This window comes from Nicotiana tabacum, chromosome 6 (genome assembly GCF_000715075.1).
Source record: "Nicotiana tabacum cultivar K326 chromosome 6, ASM71507v2, whole genome shotgun sequence".
Taxonomy (NCBI): Eukaryota; Viridiplantae; Streptophyta; class Magnoliopsida; order Solanales; family Solanaceae; genus Nicotiana; species Nicotiana tabacum.
In genome coordinates, this window is record NC_134085.1 from 175,797,507 (window position 1) to 175,818,511 (window position 21,005).

Here is a 21,005-nt window from a genome sequence, read left to right on the forward strand (position 1 = left end):
TGGAGGAAAACTGAGTAGGTAAACCTACCCATGCCCAATATTTTTGTTAATTGGCATATGACATAATCAACTAAAATTCAAATACTGGAAAAAGTCGTTTATTTGCCTGACATTGAGATCCTGAGGAAGAATTCAATCAAATGCTTCTCTTTTTCACCTGATCCTATATTCCTAATAAATTTTATTGGGAAGATGACGTCCAAGTTTGTTGGAATATGACTTTTCGATAACGTAATTAGAACACCGCATGCTGCATGTAATCTAATCTATTTAATTTCTTTGACTATACCACGATGATAATGAAATTTGAAGAGTGACAAATTATTGTATGTAAAATAACTGCTATGTTTGGCAAGATAAACTTAAAAACAATAGTATGTGGTAGATAGTAACAGGAGATTAACTAATACACAGTAGCAATATTATGTGGATTTAGTCAAAATGTTTTGGTTGCTCGTATTCAAATATAAGGACTTATAAACGATAGTACTACGTTCTGTTTTGATCTATATAAAAGTAAAAATCCAACTGTAAGTACATCGCATTCAGGTCATTTGAGGGCCTTAGGTTGTATAACGATAACAATATTAACACAAGCCTCGTTTCCTTGGTATTGCATAATATTGAGTATGATCTGAATGAGATTGTCAACCACGCCCCACTATCAATAGGTGGGTTGGGCAATGACCCATCTATTGACACAACCCATTTTGATCCATCCAAATTCAGCCCAAACCGTCCATATGCCACCCCTACATGTCTCTAATATGACATGTATTCATATGTTATCCCATTTGGAGAACTCTGATACAGGGTTGTACCACTTGCTGCCTACCCTGAGAGATAGGGGATAATGGTCATTCATATATGTTACCACAAATAAATGGTTCAAATCAATTTATACACATGGGCTACCAAACCTACAACAACAGATCATTTCATAATAATAACCTCTTCCTCCAGATGCCATTTCTCAAGAAAATAGAACAAGCTATTATCCTTGCCCATGACCGCAGTAGTATTATATGCTTGGATCAGAATTCACTAATTGAAAACAGCCTCTCTGCCTGTATCGGGTAGGGGTAAGGCTGCGTACACACTACCCTCCCCAGACCCCACGTATGGGATTAAACTGGGTTTGTTGTTGTTGGATCAGAATTCAGTAAGGTGTGATTCCTTCCCCACCTCTTTGATGATGCTGTGACTGGGGACTCTCCTGAGGCTTTCGTGTTTAAAAGAGCATCTTTTCAATGGTGTATCTCCAGCGCAGCTGGACTAATAGGAATCACACCGGAAGGTGATACAAGTGCATCCACAAGAATATCATTTGGAGTTAGTGGTATAGTACCCTCATCCACTATCTGCACTGAGTAACAAAGTGCAACTGCAATCCAAAGTGAAAAAGTCGCTATAGAAAAGGAAAATTCGTTTACTGTGAACAAAGAAGATATGGCGAAATGGTACGTAATCCTGGAAAGAAGCAGACACAGAGACATACTTTTGAGAGGTTGCTTCCAATTCCGCTCCATTGCAAGCTCTTGATATCTTGACAAAAAGGTGTCGTAGTAACTATTTGTGTCAAACCATGAAAAACAAAGGATTATCAACAAGAGGACAAAAATGTAAAAGTGCAATCAAGAATGAACAGGTAAAACCATGTGACTACTCTTCTTATTTTGTTTTTCCTTTTTTCTTTAACAGGTCCCCCTTCTGCTTCCTTTCTTGTACGCTTTCTCTATTTATATTAACCAAAGCTGTTACTTCTGCAGAAGGGGAACTACAGAGACAAAGGGACAAATCCTACCCTCCACCGCGGCCCAACCGTCTTCCAGCTTTATCAAATGCAAGTCCTTCATAGGAGAGAGAGAGAGAGAGAGAGTAAATATATTATTACCAAAACCAATGTATTTACCAATGATTTCAAGCTTTGAATCATTTAGAGTTTCACAAGTTAATGACAAACATTAACGCACTTACCAGGTAAAAGAAACAAATCAACAGGCTCATTTGCGAACAATACTGCAACAACAAAAAATCTTTCAATTACTACCATTAAGTCCACAATGCTTTTCCAATTCTCACCCTCGAAAGAGAACTGGACAGAACTAAATGTGTGTACCAACAAACATGTCCAAATATGAGCTATACATCAATCATAAGCGAGAAAATGTATTCATAACTTGGTTACTATCTTGATGAAGTAGGTCTCAAAGACCAGCACCTTTTTTTTTTCTTTTTTCCTCCTTGTTGGATAAGTGGAAAAATTGACACTTCTTTCAACAACAATAGTACAATAAGAGAACACACCAGGAAAAGGTATCAATTTCAGAGACGCCAAAAGTTCAGCTGTACAAATGAACCTAAAGATATAACGCTCTTTCATCTTGTACTAATGAACCTAAAAATCTGCTATGCTCTTTCCATTTGTATCAGGTATATTATAATCTTCGGAAAAGGGTAAAAAATATCCCTCTACTATCGAATATTGTTTAAATTTATCCTCCATTGTACTAATCGATCAAAAATGCCCCTACCGTCTTACTATTAAACAAATATGTCCCCAAGCTAACAGAGAGGCCACATGGCGGCCATTTAAGCCATTTGGTATATTCGGATTTATTTTTATACTGACCCGACCCACTACCCGATACCCTCATACCAAAATCTGAACCCTAACTTTTTTGGTCCTTACTTCATCTCCTTTGTTGGAGCCTATTATCTGCAAATCTACTTGGAAAACTCAAGAAATGAAGGTCAATCTCTATCTGCACATCCACATTGGTAAATCCAAGAAAAGAAGGTTAAATCTCCATGAGAGTAAAAGAAATAATCTGTTTATATTTCTTATTATTCAGACCCACAAAGCTATAATATACAATGTCAAATCCAGAATTCTTCAATTTATTGCCATTCTATCAAGCTCAAAAGATAACTCTTTTTTTCTTCTTTTTCCCCTCTAATTCCTTTCATGAGGGATGAAATTAAACCTTCAATTTATATGCTCTTACAGGCATAGATCAACGCTGAGAATTAAACTTTATCTTGATCTTTCTGCAGCAATGAGAGTTCAGTATTTGTTATGTCCGCCTCATAGCTCTTTGTCACTTTGTGTAATTGTCGAGACAAGGTAAATGAATAGGAGAATAAGATCTAAATGTGCTTTGCAACTTTTTAGAGTGGTATGGGTGAAGGTGGGTTTCTTTCTCACTGGTGGTGGCTATGGAGATGAGCCGAAGAGGTGAGGGAGGTGATGGTGGAGAAGAGGGTGTCGGCAGCAAGCTTTGCCTGCAACATAACAGGAAAAACTTCATAGGGATGTTGAATAAGGGTTTAATTTTTAGGGTCAGGTACCGGGTATTAGGCCAGGTCAGTCTAAAAAATAAATCCGGAAGGACCAAATGGCCGCCACGTAGCCCCTCCATTAACTTGGGGGCATATTTGTTCAATAGTAAGACGGTAGGGGCATTTTTTATCGATTAGTATCACGCGGAGGGTAAATTTAAACAATATTCAATAGTAGAGGGATATTTTTGACCCTTTTCCGTATAATCTTTGACGGTTCATCAATCAAAACGAACAAATTTTTTTACCGCTTTCTCCTTTTACATCCTGTTCATGTGTTGCCTGTTTTAGACACGTATCTACTCACACCCGAAGTGTATGTCTAGATTATTACTTTGAATATGATTTCCTATAAAAAAATTGCCTGATAACCATGAATTTTTTTGTAGAGGGGAAAAGTGTGTTGACAGAGCATATCCCATTAGTTCTACAAACTAACTAGTTTGGCTGGGATTTATACTTAAAAGGAAGGGGCATACTTTTTCTGAGGGAGCTTCTAGCAACTAATATGTAGTTGTAACAACAAAAATGAGAACAAGCAAAAAAGTTCCACTTTTAACATGAACAAGACAACTAAGGTAACATGAGGCTTCCTATGCACCAAATAATTTATTCAATATGGGCACTTTAGGAAAGTTAGTAAAACATAAAGCAAGGATTACCCTAACATAGTAACACCCATAATAGAGTTTTCTGAAATGATACAAACTTCCACACTTAAAGACAAGTTCGAGACATAGAGTGAAATTACTCATCAAAATTTTATGAATTACTAGAGGTTTTAACTCATTGAAATGTAACATGAAACAAGTTGATTATGTGCATTTTACCTATTGTTGCTGCAGTAAAAAAAGTTACAGCAGTGTGAAGAAAAAGACTATTCAGTATTTGCAAAGGAAAAGTAAATGTACCATCTTCACGTTCATTTCCATCAGCATCGACTGGAGCTGGTTCCAGAATGTCCATTGAATTTGCAATCAAATCGTTAGTGCTTGAGATGTGAAGCATTCGCATGTTTCTGTTCCTATCCTCCACTCTTGGAACAAAAAGCTTCTTTTGCATCTGCAAATCCTGATCTTATTTGATAATGGGAAAGGAGAACGAGAATTAAGGTCTATAACTAATAAAACACTTAAAAATGAAGAGAGCAACACCAAGAAATTGTAACAATGGTGCCACCTGGTGCTTAATACATTAGTGGAGGAGTACTTATGTTATCCAATATATAGCACAGCCCATTTATCAATTAATCAATCAACCACGACTCAATCCCAAACCAGTTCGTGTAACATAGAAATTCCAGAGGTTCAATTGAATTCCATTCGTTGCAAAATTATACTGTGTAAATCGGGCAAAAACCTTTTTTTGGTTATACATAAACTGTTGAATCCCCTTTACATACGAGAATTTTAGTGTAGCGGCAAAGGGGCTTAAAATTTTTTGAATGAAACATTTGGCTAAGCATTTTGATGCGTAGAAACACACCTCTGAATGGCTTCCGAGAATATGAGATAGTATTCGGGTTGTATCTACTTCTCGCAAAGCACTACAGCTTATGTAAGCACACAATCTCTTGCAAGCCTTAAACCATGGAGCCTCCATTACAATCCTTTGTATTGCTTCATCTAACCACTCGCATACAAATGAAAATTATCAATATACCTTCAAATGGAAGAGAAATAATAAAATTCTACAACACGTACGTGTATTGAAAAAAGTTACCTTCTTGGGATCTAAGGGTGGGATCCATGGACTTGAGATCTCTTTTCACAACAGAACGGAGGGCCTTTTTCTGCTTGAAAATTGTTTCCAAATGGGCAGCGTCCGAACTGAAGTTTTGTTCTCCGGTGGCGCTCATGGTGGCCACGCCGTAACACGGTGAGGGTTGACGGCGGAGGATGGCGGAGCGGGTGAAAAAGAAGCGGGTGCTGGATAGTCCCACCGCAGTAGCTGACGTGGCTACTGTCCAAGGATTGGTCATTTAATCGCCTGGTCGTGCGTGCACACATATGATTTATGTGTGCTCCTCACGTTTCCAAATGCCCGCAGGTTTCTATACAGCACTTGGGATTAGGGAATTACCACACTATTCCTTGCTTCCTCCAGTCCAAAATAAATAATTTTTTTGATTGCTTTTATACGGATTAAGAAATTTATCTTTTAATATTAAATAAATAAAATTAATCATATTAACTTTTATTATCTCTTCACATAAAATTTCTAACACGTATTCCAAAGGCAATGTAAGAAAAAAATAATTAATTCATTCTTAAAATCTAGAAAAATCTCTTATTTTGGACCACAAAAAAAAGGCCAAAAAATCACTTATTTTGGATTGGAGGAAGTACTCTCCAAATATTAGTCACTTTTAATAAAATAAATTTATTTCAAAATATTTAATTTTAAAATAACGAGAAATTACTAATTTGTTTTTTTCAAAGTTACTTAGTATATTTTTCAATTAGTACTCTTATAATTATGATTCAAGCTATTAAATATATTACTTAAGGGTTATGCTTGTGCAAAAAACATGTAACACAGTAACATGGATGAGAGGAGTATGCCTATCTCAGGGATAAGATCTCATGAGACAGATTAATTATATGGATCGCGAAAGATAATACTTAGGATTGATAGGTCACATGTCAGTCGCACAATTGACGATAATACCGAATAACATAATTTAGTATAGTTAAGTGGTAAATTGAGATAATTATTGTATATATTAATTACTACCTCCGTCCATTTTTGCTTGTCCAGTATTCTAAAAATAAATTTTTTACTTTTGCTTGTCACTTTTAACATATCAAGATAAGACAAATTCTTTTTTCATGTTATATCCAAAGTATTAATTACTCATTTCAAATTATTTTCTCAAATCTATTAAAAATATGCATCAATTAATATGGTTATGATAGTAAATTATACACTTCATTTATTATTTTTTAAAGGATGCGCGATGTTCACAAAGGACAAGTAAAAGTAAGCGGAGAAGTAATCATAAGGAATTTTTACCTTCCTATGCCACATAGGAAACCTTATTACCCTCAATGTTTAAGGTTTGATTTAATTACACTTAGTATACCAAATTACCAATCTTATACCATACTTAATTAAGGGTCTAATTAATGGGCAGTTTTTACTCCTTAATTAAAGGTGTTCATATATCTCACGTTTCTCTATCCCCCTAATTCCTAAGACCTACGCAGTTTTTCCCCTCCCCTTTCTTCCTCTTCTCCATTCCTTCTTCCTCTTCTCCATTCCTTCTTCTTCTCAAAAAATACAGAGATGGAAATTGCAATTTTGTTACGTACGAAATAATAGGGCCCACGCTTTCTTATTTCTTTTCGGATTCAAAATCATATTCTTATGGTTTTACGACATAGAGCTACTGCCTTCACCAAATATTGAAGATAAATCTTCAAAGTTCATACACACATTTACCTTCAGCTTCAAATTTTCTCAATGAAGAAGAACAAACTTTCAAAGAGATAAAAGAGCAACAATTCCACCATTGACAGCCATTAAAAAGCTTTGAATTCAAATTTGGGTTTTCAAAAATCATTATTTATTTTGATTGGGTGTTGTTGTAAATAATTGGGAATATGTTTTGGAGTTTATATCTCAATTTTGAGGGGTTTTGGTGAAGATTTAGACTTGGTTTTGGCTGAATTATAGATTGAAACTCAAAGAAGAAGAAGAAGAAGAAGACATATTGCAGAAATTGTAGATAAATTGTAGTTACAGTTGGATTGATCAGAATTTGAACTAAATACATCTTCGCACATGTTGATTACAAAATTTTTCTCTTCATCTACAAAAATTCTACAAATATACTACAAATCAATTTTAAGTATGTATAAAGCAGTATTATTTGTAAGGGTATCTACATAATTACTACATTTATACTACAATTAAACTACAATCTATGTTGAAAATCTACAAAATATCTACAAACTAGGTACATTGAATTTTACTATCCCAATTCCCATTCAATTGTAGCATAATTGGGATTTTTGACATAATTGCGTTTTTTCCAGAAGATTTGTAGAAGTTTTAGTCGTTTTTGATGTGTGAAAACAGAAAACAAAGCACCTACAATTAGAATACAAATAATCTACAATTTATCTACAAAATATCTATAAACTGGGTACATTAAATTTTTATATCCCAATTCTCATCCAATTGTAGCATAATTGTGTTTTTTGACATAATTGCGCTTTTTCAGAAGATTTGTAGGAGTTTTAGCAATTTTTTATTTATGAAAACAGAAAATAAAGCATTTACAATCAGAATACAAATAATCTACAATTTAACTACAATTTATCTACAATTTCTGCAATATGTCTTCTTCTTCTTCTCCTTCGAGTTTCAATCTGAAATTCAGTCAAAACCAAGTCTAATCTTCACCAAAACCCCTCAAAATTGAGATATAAACTCCAAACCATATTCCCGATTATTTTCAACAACACTCAATCCAAACAAATAATGATTTTTGAAAACTCAAATTTGAATTCAAAGCTTTCAAGCTTTTTTAATGGTTATCAATGGTGGAAAATATATGGAAGAACAGATGAAGAACAGAAATCTCCTTTCCGTTCAAAACTTGAATTTAATGTAGACTCAATCAATCGCAAGATTTTTTCCTGATTTTTAGCGCGTTAATTATGGAAGATTTTGCCCAATTAATCGTGTATTTAACAAATGGTACAGAAATTGTAGGAAAACTGTGGACTGGGCGGGTAATTTACATAGTATACACATATTTGGTAATAAGGTTTCATATATGGTATAGTTACGAAAAAATTCCTAATCATAATTATTGCTTATTGAGCACGATTGACGACCGTTAATTCAGTTAATTGATCCGCCAAGCACTTTCCTATTAATTAGTTGAACAAGAAAGAGTGGCCATTTGGTACATAACATATAGCTGAAATCCACAGCACCATCCAATTTTTGGAAACATTTGCATTAGGGAAACACTCTTCCTTTCTTCCTTCTTCACATCTACTAGAGAGAAATTAAGAGGAAGGTCATGATCTGGGGTTTACTCTACCTACCAAGATCATGATCTATCTCATTTCATCCCTTGCATTTTGATCCCTCATTTCTTCATCTCTTCTGATCAACATTCATTGTCTTGAATTTTGTTGGGTTGTTTTTATTAGACAAAAGTTGAGGTAAAAAGAATGGCTTCGCGATCTTTCAAGCGTTTGGTTGAACAGAAGGTGGGAAGAGTTGGGGTTTTCTTCATATACGCTATTCTTGAATGGGCGATGATCATTATTCTTTTCATTGATGGTTTTCTTGCATTTTTCACCAATGAATTCGCCAAGTTCTTTGAATTGAAAGTTCCCTGCCTGCTATGCACGAGGATCGATCATATTTTCATTAAAAGGAACTCTAGTTTTTATTATAATGATTCCATTTGTGAAGTTCACAAAAAGGACATCTCTTCCCTTGCGTATTGTCATGTCCACAAGAAGCTTTCTGATATTAGGAACATGTGTGAAGGCTGCCTTCTCTCGTTTGCAACAGAGAAGGATTCTGATTGTGATAGGTATAAGTCATTAGTTGGGATTTTGCATAAAGACATTGATTGCTTTATGGATGGAGATGATCAGAGAGTTTCCATAAAATCAGTGAAGAATGAAGATGAAGTCATCAAAACTGGAACTGTTGTTGTCCTGAGGTGTTCTTGTTGTGGGGAGCCTCTGAAACTGAGGTCTAAATATACGCGGGACTTGTCTATAAATGAAAATATTTATTCACAAGCTCCTGCCCCGTCTCCTCGATCTCCCTTGACAACATGGAGAAATGAGGAATCGCGCAATCTAGAATTGCCTCATGTTCGGTACACAGAGCTGAAGTTTACCTCAGATAATGACTCCGACCTTCCAGATGATGAGGGTCACCAAAATGCAGGTACCTATTTATCTTGAGTATTTCTTTTGCTTCATGTTTTCTTCATTATCAGTGTTGTGGTGAAAAGAAAAAAAGAACAATGAAAGAAAGAGAAGAGCTCTTTCATCTTAACTTGTGCAAGCACTTTTGTTTTCAACCACCAGATGGTAAAGGAAGGCGCCATCCCTCCTTTCTCTCGCAATCACAATAGCCGTAAAGTCGAATAGTTGAGTTAGACAGGGGTTTTACAATTAGAGTTTAAGTTCTACCCATTGCCAGTGTGTATAACTTAAATCCTTACATTATCATGACAACTCATAACCAGAGGCGGAGCTGGGATTCTAATTCTTTAAGTTATTGAGTTCTAAATTAATAATTTGTATATATTCCATGAATTTCACAAGACAAATACAGGGTCGGGACAAAAGCTACTAAGTTTGGTCAAACCCGTAAGCAAAGAGCTAGCTCCGCCCCTGCTCATAACCTCATTCTCTCGTAGCACATACGAGACTGTCATTGTTGAAGGGGATAGTAATAATATTTTGGTTTTGCTTTGGGGGGTGGGGGTAGTTACAATTTTTCCCTTTATCTGTCTTTGATGCTAAGAGTTAGTATGTTGTTAATTTCATGGTATGTTAGTGCTTGGTGCTCGCTTTAAGAAAGAAAGAATAATGTAAGCAGAAGAAATGGTGGAATTGCAGTTACAGAAAGCTTCTCTGAATCAAGAAGGATTATAGCATCCATCAGCGCATAGTTCACATCTCTTGCATAATCTTTTCTACTTTAACTCTCTTTTTTCCAATGTGTAGCAGGTAGAGATGATATTAATGCAGCTACAGATCCTGAGGACATACATGATGAATCTTGCAAAACCCCAAATTCTGCAAGAAACAAAATCTTTGGGATCCCATTGTCAGACTCAGCTCAAGCCAGTCCTAAGTGGCCTTATAGGCCCAAAAAATTGGGTGGTGATAAGAGTGAATTCATTTCAGATGCTAATGACACGAGTGCAGCGAATGAGGCAGATGATGATATCTTGCATCGCTTGAAGAGGCAGGTTCGTCTGGACCGAAAGTCTCTCATGGAACTGTACATGGAATTGGATGAAGAAAGAAGTGCCTCTGCTGTTGCAGCAAACAATGCCATGGCCATGATCACGCGCTTGCAAGCAGAGAAGGCAGCTGTCCAAATGGAAGCTTTGCAATATCAGAGAATGATGGAAGAGCAGGCTGAATATGACCAAGAGGCCTTACAAGTCATGAAAGATCTTGTTTTAAAGAGGGAGGAGGAGATAAAGGTATTGGAAGCTGAACTTGAGACCTACAGGGAGAAATATGGACATGTCAAGAGAGTAGGTAGTGAGGTCTGTGAAGTCGATGCGGATGATGATTATCAAGAGTTGAAATCTCATTCTGTATCATCCTTCGGTGAAAGATCAGAATGTGGCAGTCCTCGTGATATGGATCAGGATGGAGTAAACGAGTTCCATATTGAACGTCCTGGGAAATATGGAGAGGGAACTGTTGATGAATCAAACCTTGATTTTGAGAATGAGAGATCTTATCTACAGGATTTGTTGACAAACCTTGAAAAGAAGATTAAAATACCTCCGGATGTTGAATCTCATGTGTTAGAATCAAATGTGATTCAAGACAGAGGTACATATGATCAGTCTTTGCTTCCTTATTTATCAGCCTTGCTTTTTCTTCTCATTCTTGTTGAAAGTCAGACAACAGATACTAAAACTTCTACAATGTTATTAGGGAATGAGAATAAGGTTACCCTTACAAGAGAAGTGTCTCTAATCAGAGAGAGATTGAGAGCTGTCGAAGCAGAAAGTGGCTTCTTAAAACACGCAGCCAGGACATTACAGAGGGGTGGAGAAGGAACCAAACTCTTGACTGAGATAGCTCAACATCTGCGGGAGCTTAGATACCCTGATACAGCAACAGGGAATGCAGATGCATGACTTTTGTCCAAAAAGGTGATTTCTCTTCTTCTTAGTTGTTTATCTTTATTCTTGCTCCCAGAGGTACTAGAATTTCTTTAAAAGGCGAGAATGAGAAAAAAATAGAAAGCTACATTAGTTGTGAATGATGTAAATTTTCTACAGATGAGTCTTCGAGAATCACAGAATCATTCATGCTACTTTTAGCTAAAAATTAAACTCCAATTATAAATTTATTGGTCGTGTTAACAGAGATCAATTTTTTGCTTTGCACGTCTCATGTCAATTGTCAGTTCCCTCATCACTTGAAGCTTAACGCTCCTAGTAATCTGCTGGAGTCAGTTATGTAACAAGTGTTTTTTGCAGTTCTTCTCCTTTTCCTCTCTTCTTCTTCCACATTAGGATGTACAGTCTTGGAAGGAGCCTGAAGTTCCCAGCTTTGGCATTTCTCGGAGCTTTACTTCTCAATACCTAGAGCTTGAGGTTCGTCTGGTAATATTCTATTTGATGCTTGTATATTCACTGACTCCATCGTGAATTTTTAACTCAAAATATTGTATTAGTTGCACCCAAAGTAGCACTAGAAATTATTCTGGAGAAGTTATTAGTCGCACCAAAATAGCACAATCCGACTAGCCTTGATATATCATCGGCTTGTCTGATTAAAAGAAGGGAAGAGCTTCTCCAGTGTTTGGGTTGTTTGGTGTTGAGATGACTCTGCATACTGGGGGTGTAATCCCATCTTTTTCAGGAATTTGGAAGAAAAAATCAATTTTAAGTGAGGACATATTGGAATGTGTTAATATCATTCTGCAGTGGACCAAATAGAGGATCAAAAGAACTTGATTGCTTTAAACTTCGACTTTCCTGATGAGGATTAAGTGCTAAGTTTGAAGTATTTTTAAATTTAAGTGCTGACTTTGAAGTAGCTTTACAGGATAATCGCCAGGGAAACACGTAGGTTAACTTAGGTTGGATTCTTATTGACGTATGATCATATTTTAAAGGCCCCAATGATGTCCACTATAGACTATACATCTTCAACAAGGGCTTCAAATTGATCAGGATTACGATTTTCCAATAGGAAAAAAGAAAAATATAATATCTGACCAGTTGTTGAAAGGTATATGGCTCAATATGCGAACATTTGATCTCAAGGCACTGATTAATACTGCTTTTTGCAGGTGAAGTTGGCTTGGAACCAGACAAGTTTGAAATAATCCAGCAAAAGGCAGAATGGACGCACGGGAGGACTCCAATTTGAAACGAAGAAATAGTTTTGTTAAATGTAAATGCATATAGATGGTTATATATTTGTATAATATCCACCTCTCTTGACCTCTTGAAATCTATTTGAAACGAGTTGTTCATCAGATGCTACGACAGGGATTTCATTGACAGCAGATGTACACAGCTGCTTGTTTGGCAGATAATATAACTTAAACAGTAACTAAACGAGCAGAGTGGAAGGTGTGAGCGAGCATTAAATGGATCCTAATCTTCTAATGCGTTACTTCTCTTTCTTTTTCACTCATAGACACCTTCATTTGGTTCCTAAAGCCTCAGTTTACTAGAATCTTCATTTTCGTTTCCTCTCTTTTATACGAAGGGATGACAATTTCCTCCCAAAATGCTTTGATAAGAGCTGCTATTGCGATTGTTCCAATCTTGGTTTCTGAGCCAAACTCAGTCTTTAGACAAGCTTCCCTTATTCCCCAAAGCTTTCATCAGAGTATGCCACAGCAGACAAGGATACAAGTCATCAAGTGATTGTGCGCCAACACATCATAAATGGTAGAGCAACCAATGTTAGGATGACCAGAAATTCCAAAAGAACAAGATGACTCCAACAGATTATATTGTACTTAAACAGAGGAAAGTTTGTTGTCCAACAAAGATACAAAAGTCACCCTATACTTAATAACCTTCTATAAAGCAAGTAGCAAACTATAAGGCCGACAGTTCTTAAGTTTCTTAAATCTACCTTTCAAATAAGGTGATTGTCGAAGAAGTAGATATAACTTAGCATAACCAACCTTCACGAGTCACTTCTACTAAGCTGTACAAGATTGAGTGAAGTTATCCAGATACGTGAGCCCTAGTTATTGCCTAAGCTGAAGGCAACACATCAGCAGACATGTAAGGTGAGATGCAGCCTTGTACCTGAGGAGAACCAACTCACATTAAGACAAAGTATTCAGAAAATTTATCAGACGATCGTAATACCCATTCTTTCTCTAGTGTTATGCACAAGCTGAAAGAGTTACAGTTGAAATGCAAATCAACAACAATTTGAAAAGAAAAAATGAAAACAAATTATTTGCAGTAACACAGTCTCCCTGAAGTTGTCCTCTTCATTTTGAAATGCTTTCTTTGACATCATTAGCCCCAAGCGAAAAGAACAGATCATGCATGTGTACAGGTTCATCAGCAGATGTACTTATCATGCAAACTGTACACAACCATTCTAGTTTCCTGAAAACGAAGTTTCTTTCTTTTTCCTTTTTTTTTTTTTTTTTTTGTTTTTGATAAGTTCCTGCAATAAAGTTTCAAACTAGGCGATTATAGGTATTTGAGGGTAACTCACATGGTGTGACCCCCTCATCCTTCTCCCTATGGTGAAGGATCGAATCCCATGATGTAATTCCCCCTAAACCTTGCCCCTCCCCCTCCCCCTAATAGTAATAAAATTTTAGAAGAAAAAAGCTAGGCCATGATCGTCATTTCTTAATTGGAAAAGGATAAGGATAACATCATACCAAAAAAACACTAGCTTCTTGTGCGATTGTATATAAACAAGCCATCTTTCAACCTTTTAAATACAGAGGCTACTTATAGTTTACCACAGTCCATAGATAAAAGGATGCAGGATGTGAAACTTCATAATTTTCCAGTAAATCATGCCAGATAAGAAAACAGCATGCAGTGTCACAGGTCTAAATTATCTATTATTTCATAAATACCTTTTGATTCAAAATTTGTCCTTTACACCATATATTTTCTTCTGTTATAATTCTTCACATACAACATAAGCCATAAAAATAAACAAAAGGCATACTATAGAAGATGTTGATATGTTTGTGGAAAGTTGATAAGGCCATCAAGAAAATCTGGTTGATTCCTGCAGCTATTTTTTGGTGTTTATGGACAGAGAGAAATAGAAGATGTTTTGATGGCATCTCAACTCCAAATCACTCTCTCAAGGCAAAATGCCTACTTGAACTTTTTTGCTGGACAAAATTGTCCCCTGTAATTAGTGCTGGTCATTTTTTGGACTTTGTTAGTACTCTTGTCCTAGATTGACACTTTGTATAGGGCCTAGCTTCTCCTTTTTGTTTTTGCCTTTGTAACTAGGCCTCCTGTAACTATGTAACTATGCATCTTCTTGAAGCTTTTTTAATGGAACAACTTACTTCATCAAAAAAAATAAAAAAATAAACAAGTACTATAGCCAAAGCAAAGAAAAAGAGTAAAACAAGGAACAGCAGGGATTAGATTGACTAAGCAAAGGGAGGCATAATTACCTGCAACAAACAAGTCGGTATTTGGATAAAGCCCTGTAATAGAAGATCCACCTTCTGTAGACTGCATTTTGGAACAGGGGTAATTACATAGAGTACATGCTTCAGAGTGTCAATGGCACGCACTATTCCTGAATCATTTTGAAGCAGGGAAAGAAAGAAAACAATGAGCGGGAAGTGACATCCAATAGCAACATCAAATTTAAGCTTATTAGGAACAGAAAACACTGCCATTAACACTAAACAAACATGTCTAGATCTAGTTCTATGGTTGGGCATAGTGTGATTCCTCTAGCTAATACAAAGGCAGCCGAGTCGCAGTTAAGAAATAATGTTTGATGCGGACAATCAGTAATAATAGCACAAACTTCTGCATCATCAAATACAAGTGACCATTAGTGTTGTGGAAATGGATCCAACAAGCAAGATCACTGCTAAATGATGCAATAGCATACAGTACATTTTACTAAGAGTATTCATTGTAAAACTAGATCATTTGCATCATGTTCATGCTTCTCGCTCTCATGGTTCTTCAACTACCCTATCTGTGGCTAAACACTTAAAATTCCACATAAATAAACACTGTGACCTGCAAAAAATACTGAAGTCCTCCTAGACAAAGAAAACAAGTAATTGTCCACTGAAAAGAAGGAAAACTGGTAATGTTTTTTAGAGATGTAAATAAAACTGACAATATTACAAAATTTTAAGTGTGGGAATTTAGTTGCAACAACTTACCCAAGCCCATGCAGTCAGGAAATTTTTCAGAATATTCAGAATCAACTGCCAAACCAACAATAGTTGCATTCAAGCTGTAGAAAACCTCACTCTTCGGAACCTGGCATACGGATATAGAGCTAATCAGAATATGACAGAAATATCTAAATATATTTGTATAAGACTGGAATAATAGTAAACTATTTGAATAAATAAGAAAAGGAGGAAGCAAGAATGTAGAAAATGCCCCAGGCAAGAAGATCCAACAGATATGGACGGCAATGCTCTTGGTCAACACCAAAGTTACAAAGCATTGCATGTAGAACATGTCATTCAGCATGGCATAACCTACCTCACAATGAAGGTGTTTAATTTTGATACTTGATACAGGAATCTCGTATGGAGGGTGGGCAGCTAATGCTCGAGAGAGTTCCTTGATTGTTGTGATTTGCATATCACTTTGGAAGCATTGTCTGAAATAGGCCATAACACGTAGATCACGCAGAAGACGTGCATCTTTCTGTACAAGAACCCTGGGAAAACATATCAGAGGACTAAGAAACAAGGGGGATATAAATTGTTTAAGGAGCAGAGACAACCCAACCAGTTACAAATAAATTCTGGATCTTGCTTAAGGCATATGAAGTGACATGTGGTATGTATAGTGTCCCCCCCCCTTTCCACCCTCCCTCCCTTAACATATTTTAAGGGCTAAGGTAAAGAGATGTTAATGTACTAGGAAAAGCATCTTTGTCAAGAGAATTATTTCCAACTCAAATGGAATATAACTTCACTCATCTGATGTAAAAACTAAAGAGAGAAAAGATAAACACATACGATCTGTTAAAAGAGTCCTGACGAGCAGAGTTGATCTCAATTAGAGTTGAAACAGCAGCATCACCATCCTCAACCCAAAATGCACCAGCTGGAAGATTCTTGCTCTCAGCTGATATGCAAATCTTTACAACATGGGTAGGAGAGATGTATTTTAGAATATCCACAAGAATGTCATAGCCAATACCTGTAAGATGAGAAAACCAGAATCAGACTTGATCATGAAAATTGCATCCAAATCGATGATAAAACGAACCACACTAGCCTAAATTCAGGCAAAAGCAAGTAAATAAATACAGAAGCTTGCCTTTCACCCAGCCCGTTGTGTTAATGACAAGGGGAACCCCAGCATTTCCAGGACTTTTGCCATTGCTCAACAGGTATGTTCTCCGGTAGTGATCATACAAGGCAAATATATAAGCCAAGTATGTTTTGGGATCCCTTTTTGAGGATATGTCACCAAAAAAGAAGCATCTGAAAGAAAAAATTTGGAGTCAAAATCAATATCAAGCAAATTTTGGACTTGCTACCAAAAGAAGATGAAATTTCTTTCATTCAACTCATATATTCAGCAACTACGAACTTATGCACAACTTAGCTTACAGAACTCCCAAAGACAAAAGAAAGCAGCTTTTCCACTTTCATGTGACAAACTAAAAAGGCATCTCTCTCTTCCAGCAAGATCTAGACAAAATCTTCAATGTGCTTGAGGACACTCTTAATTTCGCAAATGCCAATGCTCTCTGCTACAAAGGAAATCTACTACCAGATTTAAGCTGCAAACACCAGCTTAAAACGACGTTAAACCTCTGGCACATGATTCAAATGCAAAGCATGTTTGCTATTAGAGTCCCGGCGGCCATTCTCCATTTATTATTATTTCTTTTTTAACAGACGTAGTTTCCGGGCCAGCTTGCATGCACATCGACTAATTCCACGGGATACAAGCTAACTCCCACTAGCAACAGGTATTAGGCAACTTTATCCACCAAGGTAACTCTATCTAGCAAGGTTTGGATAAATGGAAAGAAATCACCTACTATTTTTGTCTCCGTTGGGATTTGACCTGAGACCTCAGGTTCTCAATCCACTTCATTGACCACTAGGCCACACCCTTGGGTGCGCCTTCTCCATTTACCACTAGGCCACACTCTTGGGTGTGCCACTCTCCATTTATTTGCCCTCTTTACATAAGAAAAAAACACTAAATATCATATTGAACATGGTTAAAAAAATAGACTAGATATCATATCACTTGTCCTATTTTTTGCTGCTGCAAGACAAAGATGGTGGGAATGGAAAGGGGAAGAAGGGTTCTAAACTCTTCCAACAACAGAGACCGAAAAGAGTATACAAATTTAAGTATGTCTTTTTCTAGTTAAACAAGTAACAACAGAAGTGAATTAATGGCACAAAGTTATGTTTTCCCAAGGTATGGATTCAACAACTATACCTCTCAGGAGTCTTTAGGCACGGAATTGACAGATCTGATGCAGAAAGACAAGAAAAGAGAGGAATGTGAATAAAAGCATCATGCGAACAGCTCAAACACAAACATGTAACAGTTGAGGAATAATAGGTGCACCTGAAGTTATTTTGTCAATTGTAGTAAGGGATAACAAACCAGGCGGAGTAAACTCTGTCTGCCCAACATCTGTATCCAAATAAGCCACTTTCTTGTATCTGAAACCCAAAGACAATTTATGATCAAATATGTACTTCTGTAGTCAAAGAAATTTTGGGATCAACAGGCTATAATTACCTAATTCAGACAAAAAGGACGCATAGCCTCTCACAAACAGCCAACAATAATAACAGAAAATGTGATCATCCACAAGTATATGCAGAGGTAGAGTGGTTGTTCATAATTGTTTGATTCAGACAATAATCACACAGAGCCACTCAAGGACAGCCAGCAGTAATAACAAAACAATGTGATCATCAAAAATATCAATATGCAGAGGAAAAGTGATCGGGGCATAAGGCTTTCCAATCATCAACAGGACTGTATAGTACCCAGTGTATTACTGTACTCTGAAAACACTAAACTGGAATATATTTTGGTTCTTAGGTGGCGATGTTTCTGGTTTTGGACCGTTTGAATGTGGGAATTTGGTTTTTTGGGAAAACACGGTTTAAATCGAATTTGGTTTCGGAAATCAATTGTACCAAAACCCAAAAAAAATTAAAATGAATACTAACAGGATAAGATTGACTAAGTATATTTATATTTGATAGTAAATATTCTAACTATTCAACAAAAAGATAATAGCTTTACAAGGAGAAAGCTAAAGCTGTCCTCTGTTTTAGAAATGGTTTGAGCTTGCTTTTAAACCATAGGCAACCTTAAGGTACCATGAAATAAGAAAGCAGAACATTAGGACATCGTTTAAAAGAACTGAACAAATCAAACAAGTACATTCTCAAATTCAAAACATGCAACAATGTCACATATGCAATGTATAATACATAGCACGAGTCCATTAATTCAATTCAATACAAGTATGCAACCACTTCTCGTACTCCAAGACGAAATTTACAAAGTAAAAATAAAAGGTCGATTGCTCAACCTCTGCAGAAGAACGTTGAGGAGGAGGCGAGAGAAAGTGGTCTTGCCGCTATTTTTGGGACCGCAGACAAAGGTAACCGGCGGCGGCGGAGTTGTAGAATCATAAGCTATGGTGTCGGCGGCGTCAGACCACTCCTCCGGTATGAATATGTTAGCCGATTGGAGGTCGTCGTGACCCAAGGACGCCATTTTTCCTCACTCTCTCTGTATCTTCTGTCTCCGCACTTGTAGCAGCAAAGTGTATCCTGTTAGTAGAGGCGTGTCTATGATGTTCTCAAGTAAACTGGAACACAAAGGCACGTTCTTCTTGTGATGTAGCGGGTCGGGTTAGGGCCCGAAAGTAAATTATCGTATTCCTTTTTCTAATATTTTTTTCCTTTTTTACTTTTGTAAAACTCTTTAAATAACTTGTTACCAATTCTCTTCAAAAAACAAAACAAAGAATTGTTAGCAATTCTCTCAAGTCTCAAGATCGAGTCTTACTTTCTTGTACTACTAATATCCAAGTATTAAAAGCATAGAATTATTAGTAATCAGTACTCACTAGCATGAGTAGAATTTGCACAATCGAGTTCGATTGAAAATCGTGTTATTTTTTATTTTTGTTTTAATATAAACTTTAATTACATGATTAGATTAGCAAAAATTCTCTTTAATCTGTTCAACAAAAAGTTCTATTTAAATCTTGGAAAACATTTAAAACACAATAAAAATAAAAGGTCAACAATTTAAAATTCGACTATGTCTTACATTCTACTATGTTTTACGTTTATGATTAGCAAATAAAAATTCAACAATTTCAAATACAATATGCAAAGCATATATGGATATATATATTTTACTTAAACAAAACGATTAATGTAATACAACTTAGGCAAAATGCATAATCCCCGCTGACCTATACACGGATTTCCAACTACATATTCTACCTTTGCGGGGTTTTTATTACCTCTCCTAAACTATTTTAAAGTAGAATTATTTGCACCCTTAAAGCTGACGTGGCAAAGTATGTGTATTTGAAGAGAAAAAAAAGATTCTCATATTTTTCTTTTTGTTTTTTTACCATTTTTTCTTACTTTTTTGCCCTTTCCCTTTCCCTTTTCCTTTTCCTTTTTCTTTGTCTTTTTCTTTTACTTCTTTTTTCGTTTCTTCTCTAATTCTGACGGATATTCATTCACCGACGACTTTATCTTACCGTCTTTCTTCCATTTATTCTATTTTTATTTTTCCTCTTTTTATCCTTTTCACACACAAATAAAACTCTTAAAAAGATCTATTCATAAGCAAAGCAAAATATACTCAGATCGGGATAAAATTCTGTCGCCGAAAAAAATGGTGTTCTTAAAATTCCGACGACCACTATTTTATGTCGCCGGTGACCAAAACAAAAAGAAAGAGAATGAAATAACCAAAAAAATAAGAATAATAAGAAAAAAGGATAAGAAAAAGAAGAAAGAATAAAAAAATACTAAAAATACATGTGGCAGCGTGTGTACTTCACCACTTGCCAAGAGTTTGGTTGTCTAGTTTTAGGGTGGTATTTATTCCATTTAAAAATAGTTTAGAGGGGTAATATGATTCCCACAAAGATAAAGTGTATAGTTGAGAATCCGGATATAGGTCTGGGGGTACTTATACATTTTCCCTACAACTTATAGTGAACTTATAACTAGTCAATGATCATTATAGCATAAATTAAATTTTTAAGTAATAACTATTCACTTAGTATTATGGAACAAAATAAAGAAAACAGATTGGGAAGCTATAAGCCTATAACCTCAAATTGGCAACACCAAATTTTGAAGATGCGTCCATTTTATGAAGTGAATTTGCTTGACCAGTAATGCCATTGTTTGATGGCAACTTATATGAATTGATATATTTTTGTCCTTCGCCAATAGTTAGACTAAGAGCCTGTTTGGCGGAGCTACCAAAATCTGTTTATTTTAAAAAGTATTTTTTTTAGAAGTACTTTTTCCGTAAAATAGTTTGTGTTTGGCCAATTCATTTAAGAAGTACTTTTTACAACATTTAATAAACAAATTGTATTTGGATAATTTTTCTAAAGAGTGCTTTTGAGTATCAAATTACCAAAAAGGATAGTACCAAGGTCTTATAATTATTTTAAAGAGAAAAATGAACTTAAATATTTATTGTAAGAGATTTT

At 35.9% G+C, this 21,005-nt stretch overlaps 3 protein-coding genes across 10 annotated transcripts; 1 reads left to right on the top strand and 2 right to left on the bottom strand.

Moving 5' to 3' along the window:
• Positions 1–844: 844 nt before the first annotated feature.
• On the bottom strand, positions 845–5,433 carry LOC107760804 (5-formyltetrahydrofolate cyclo-ligase, mitochondrial). 4 transcript variants are annotated; one of them, XM_016578906.2, is made up of 7 exons: positions 5,065–5,433; positions 4,828–4,967; positions 4,254–4,413; positions 1,978–2,019; positions 1,805–1,850; positions 1,499–1,569; positions 845–1,384 (listed from the first exon to the last, which is right to left on the bottom strand). In XM_016578906.2, exons 1-7 carry the CDS (start codon positions 5,321–5,323, stop codon positions 1,248–1,250), a joined length of 855 nt encoding a protein of 284 aa, XP_016434392.1. In that variant the 5' UTR covers positions 5,324–5,433; the 3' UTR covers positions 845–1,247. The 4 variants fall into 4 exon arrangements, with proteins under 4 accessions (XP_016434392.1, XP_016434393.1, XP_016434395.1 ...); XM_016578907.2 differs by having other exon boundaries at positions 4,254–4,404; positions 5,065–5,425; XM_016578909.2 differs by lacking the exon at positions 1,805–1,850 and having other exon boundaries at positions 4,254–4,404; positions 5,065–5,425.
• A 2,822-nt stretch (positions 5,434–8,255) lies between these two features.
• LOC107760802 (putative myosin-binding protein 5) lies at positions 8,256–12,577 on the top strand. Of its 5 annotated transcripts, none has more exons than XR_012710982.1 (5): positions 8,256–9,270; positions 10,059–10,907; positions 11,013–11,233; positions 11,564–11,689; positions 12,382–12,577. XR_012710982.1 is itself a non-coding variant. In XM_075255995.1 (4 exons), exons 1-3 carry the CDS (start codon positions 8,535–8,537, stop codon positions 11,216–11,218), a joined length of 1,791 nt encoding a protein of 596 aa, XP_075112096.1. In that variant the 5' UTR covers positions 8,256–8,534; the 3' UTR covers positions 11,219–11,233; positions 12,382–12,577. The 5 variants fall into 5 exon arrangements, 1 of the variants encoding a protein (XP_075112096.1); XR_012710983.1 differs by having other exon boundaries at positions 11,564–11,680; XR_012710984.1 differs by having other exon boundaries at positions 8,271–9,270; positions 10,062–10,907.
• Positions 12,578–13,038: 461 nt separating this feature from the next.
• LOC107760803 (polynucleotide 5'-hydroxyl-kinase NOL9) lies at positions 13,039–19,113 on the bottom strand. Its single transcript, XM_016578905.2, has 9 exons — positions 18,840–19,113; positions 17,855–17,952; positions 17,723–17,756; positions 16,577–16,743; positions 16,273–16,456; positions 15,788–15,968; positions 15,457–15,556; positions 14,722–14,849; positions 13,039–13,360 (listed from the first exon to the last, which is right to left on the bottom strand). The coding sequence occupies exons 1-9, from the start codon at positions 19,025–19,027 to the stop codon at positions 13,307–13,309; spliced, it is 1,134 nt and encodes a 377-aa protein (XP_016434391.2). The 5' UTR covers positions 19,028–19,113; the 3' UTR covers positions 13,039–13,306.
• Between the last annotated feature and the right edge of the window lie 1,892 nt (positions 19,114–21,005).

What these genes read in the sequence shown, in the direction of transcription:
- LOC107760804 (XM_016578906.2), bottom strand. Translation starts at nt 5,323, where the DNA reads ATGACCAATCCTTGGACAGTAGCCACGTCAGCTACTGCGGTGGGACTA. An exon ending in CACCCTTAGATCCCAAGAAG is followed by an intron (nt 4,968 to 5,064) that starts GTAACTTTTTTC and finishes GCGAGTGGTTAG; the next exon opens with ATGAAGCAATACAAAGGATT. An exon ending in TGATTTGTTTCTTTTACCTG is followed by an intron (nt 1,851 to 1,977) that starts GTAAGTGCGTTA and finishes TCTCCTATGAAG; the next exon opens with GACTTGCATTTGATAAAGCT.
- LOC107760802 (XM_075255995.1), top strand. Translation starts at nt 8,535, where the DNA reads ATGGCTTCGCGATCTTTCAAGCGTTTGGTTGAACAGAAGGTGGGAAGA. An exon ending in TGAGGGTCACCAAAATGCAG is followed by an intron (nt 9,271 to 10,058) that starts GTACCTATTTAT and finishes TCCAATGTGTAG; the next exon opens with CAGGTAGAGATGATATTAAT. An exon ending in AAATGTGATTCAAGACAGAG is followed by an intron (nt 10,908 to 11,012) that starts GTACATATGATC and finishes CAATGTTATTAG; the next exon opens with GGAATGAGAATAAGGTTACC.
- LOC107760803 (XM_016578905.2), bottom strand. Translation starts at nt 19,027, where the DNA reads ATGGCGTCCTTGGGTCACGACGACCTCCAATCGGCTAACATATTCATA. An exon ending in CACAACGGGCTGGGTGAAAG is followed by an intron (nt 16,457 to 16,576) that starts GCAAGCTTCTGT and finishes CTCATCTTACAG; the next exon opens with GTATTGGCTATGACATTCTT. An exon ending in TACCGACTTGTTTGTTGCAG is followed by an intron (nt 13,361 to 14,721) that starts GTAATTATGCCT and finishes GGTTCTCCTCAG; the next exon opens with GTACAAGGCTGCATCTCACC.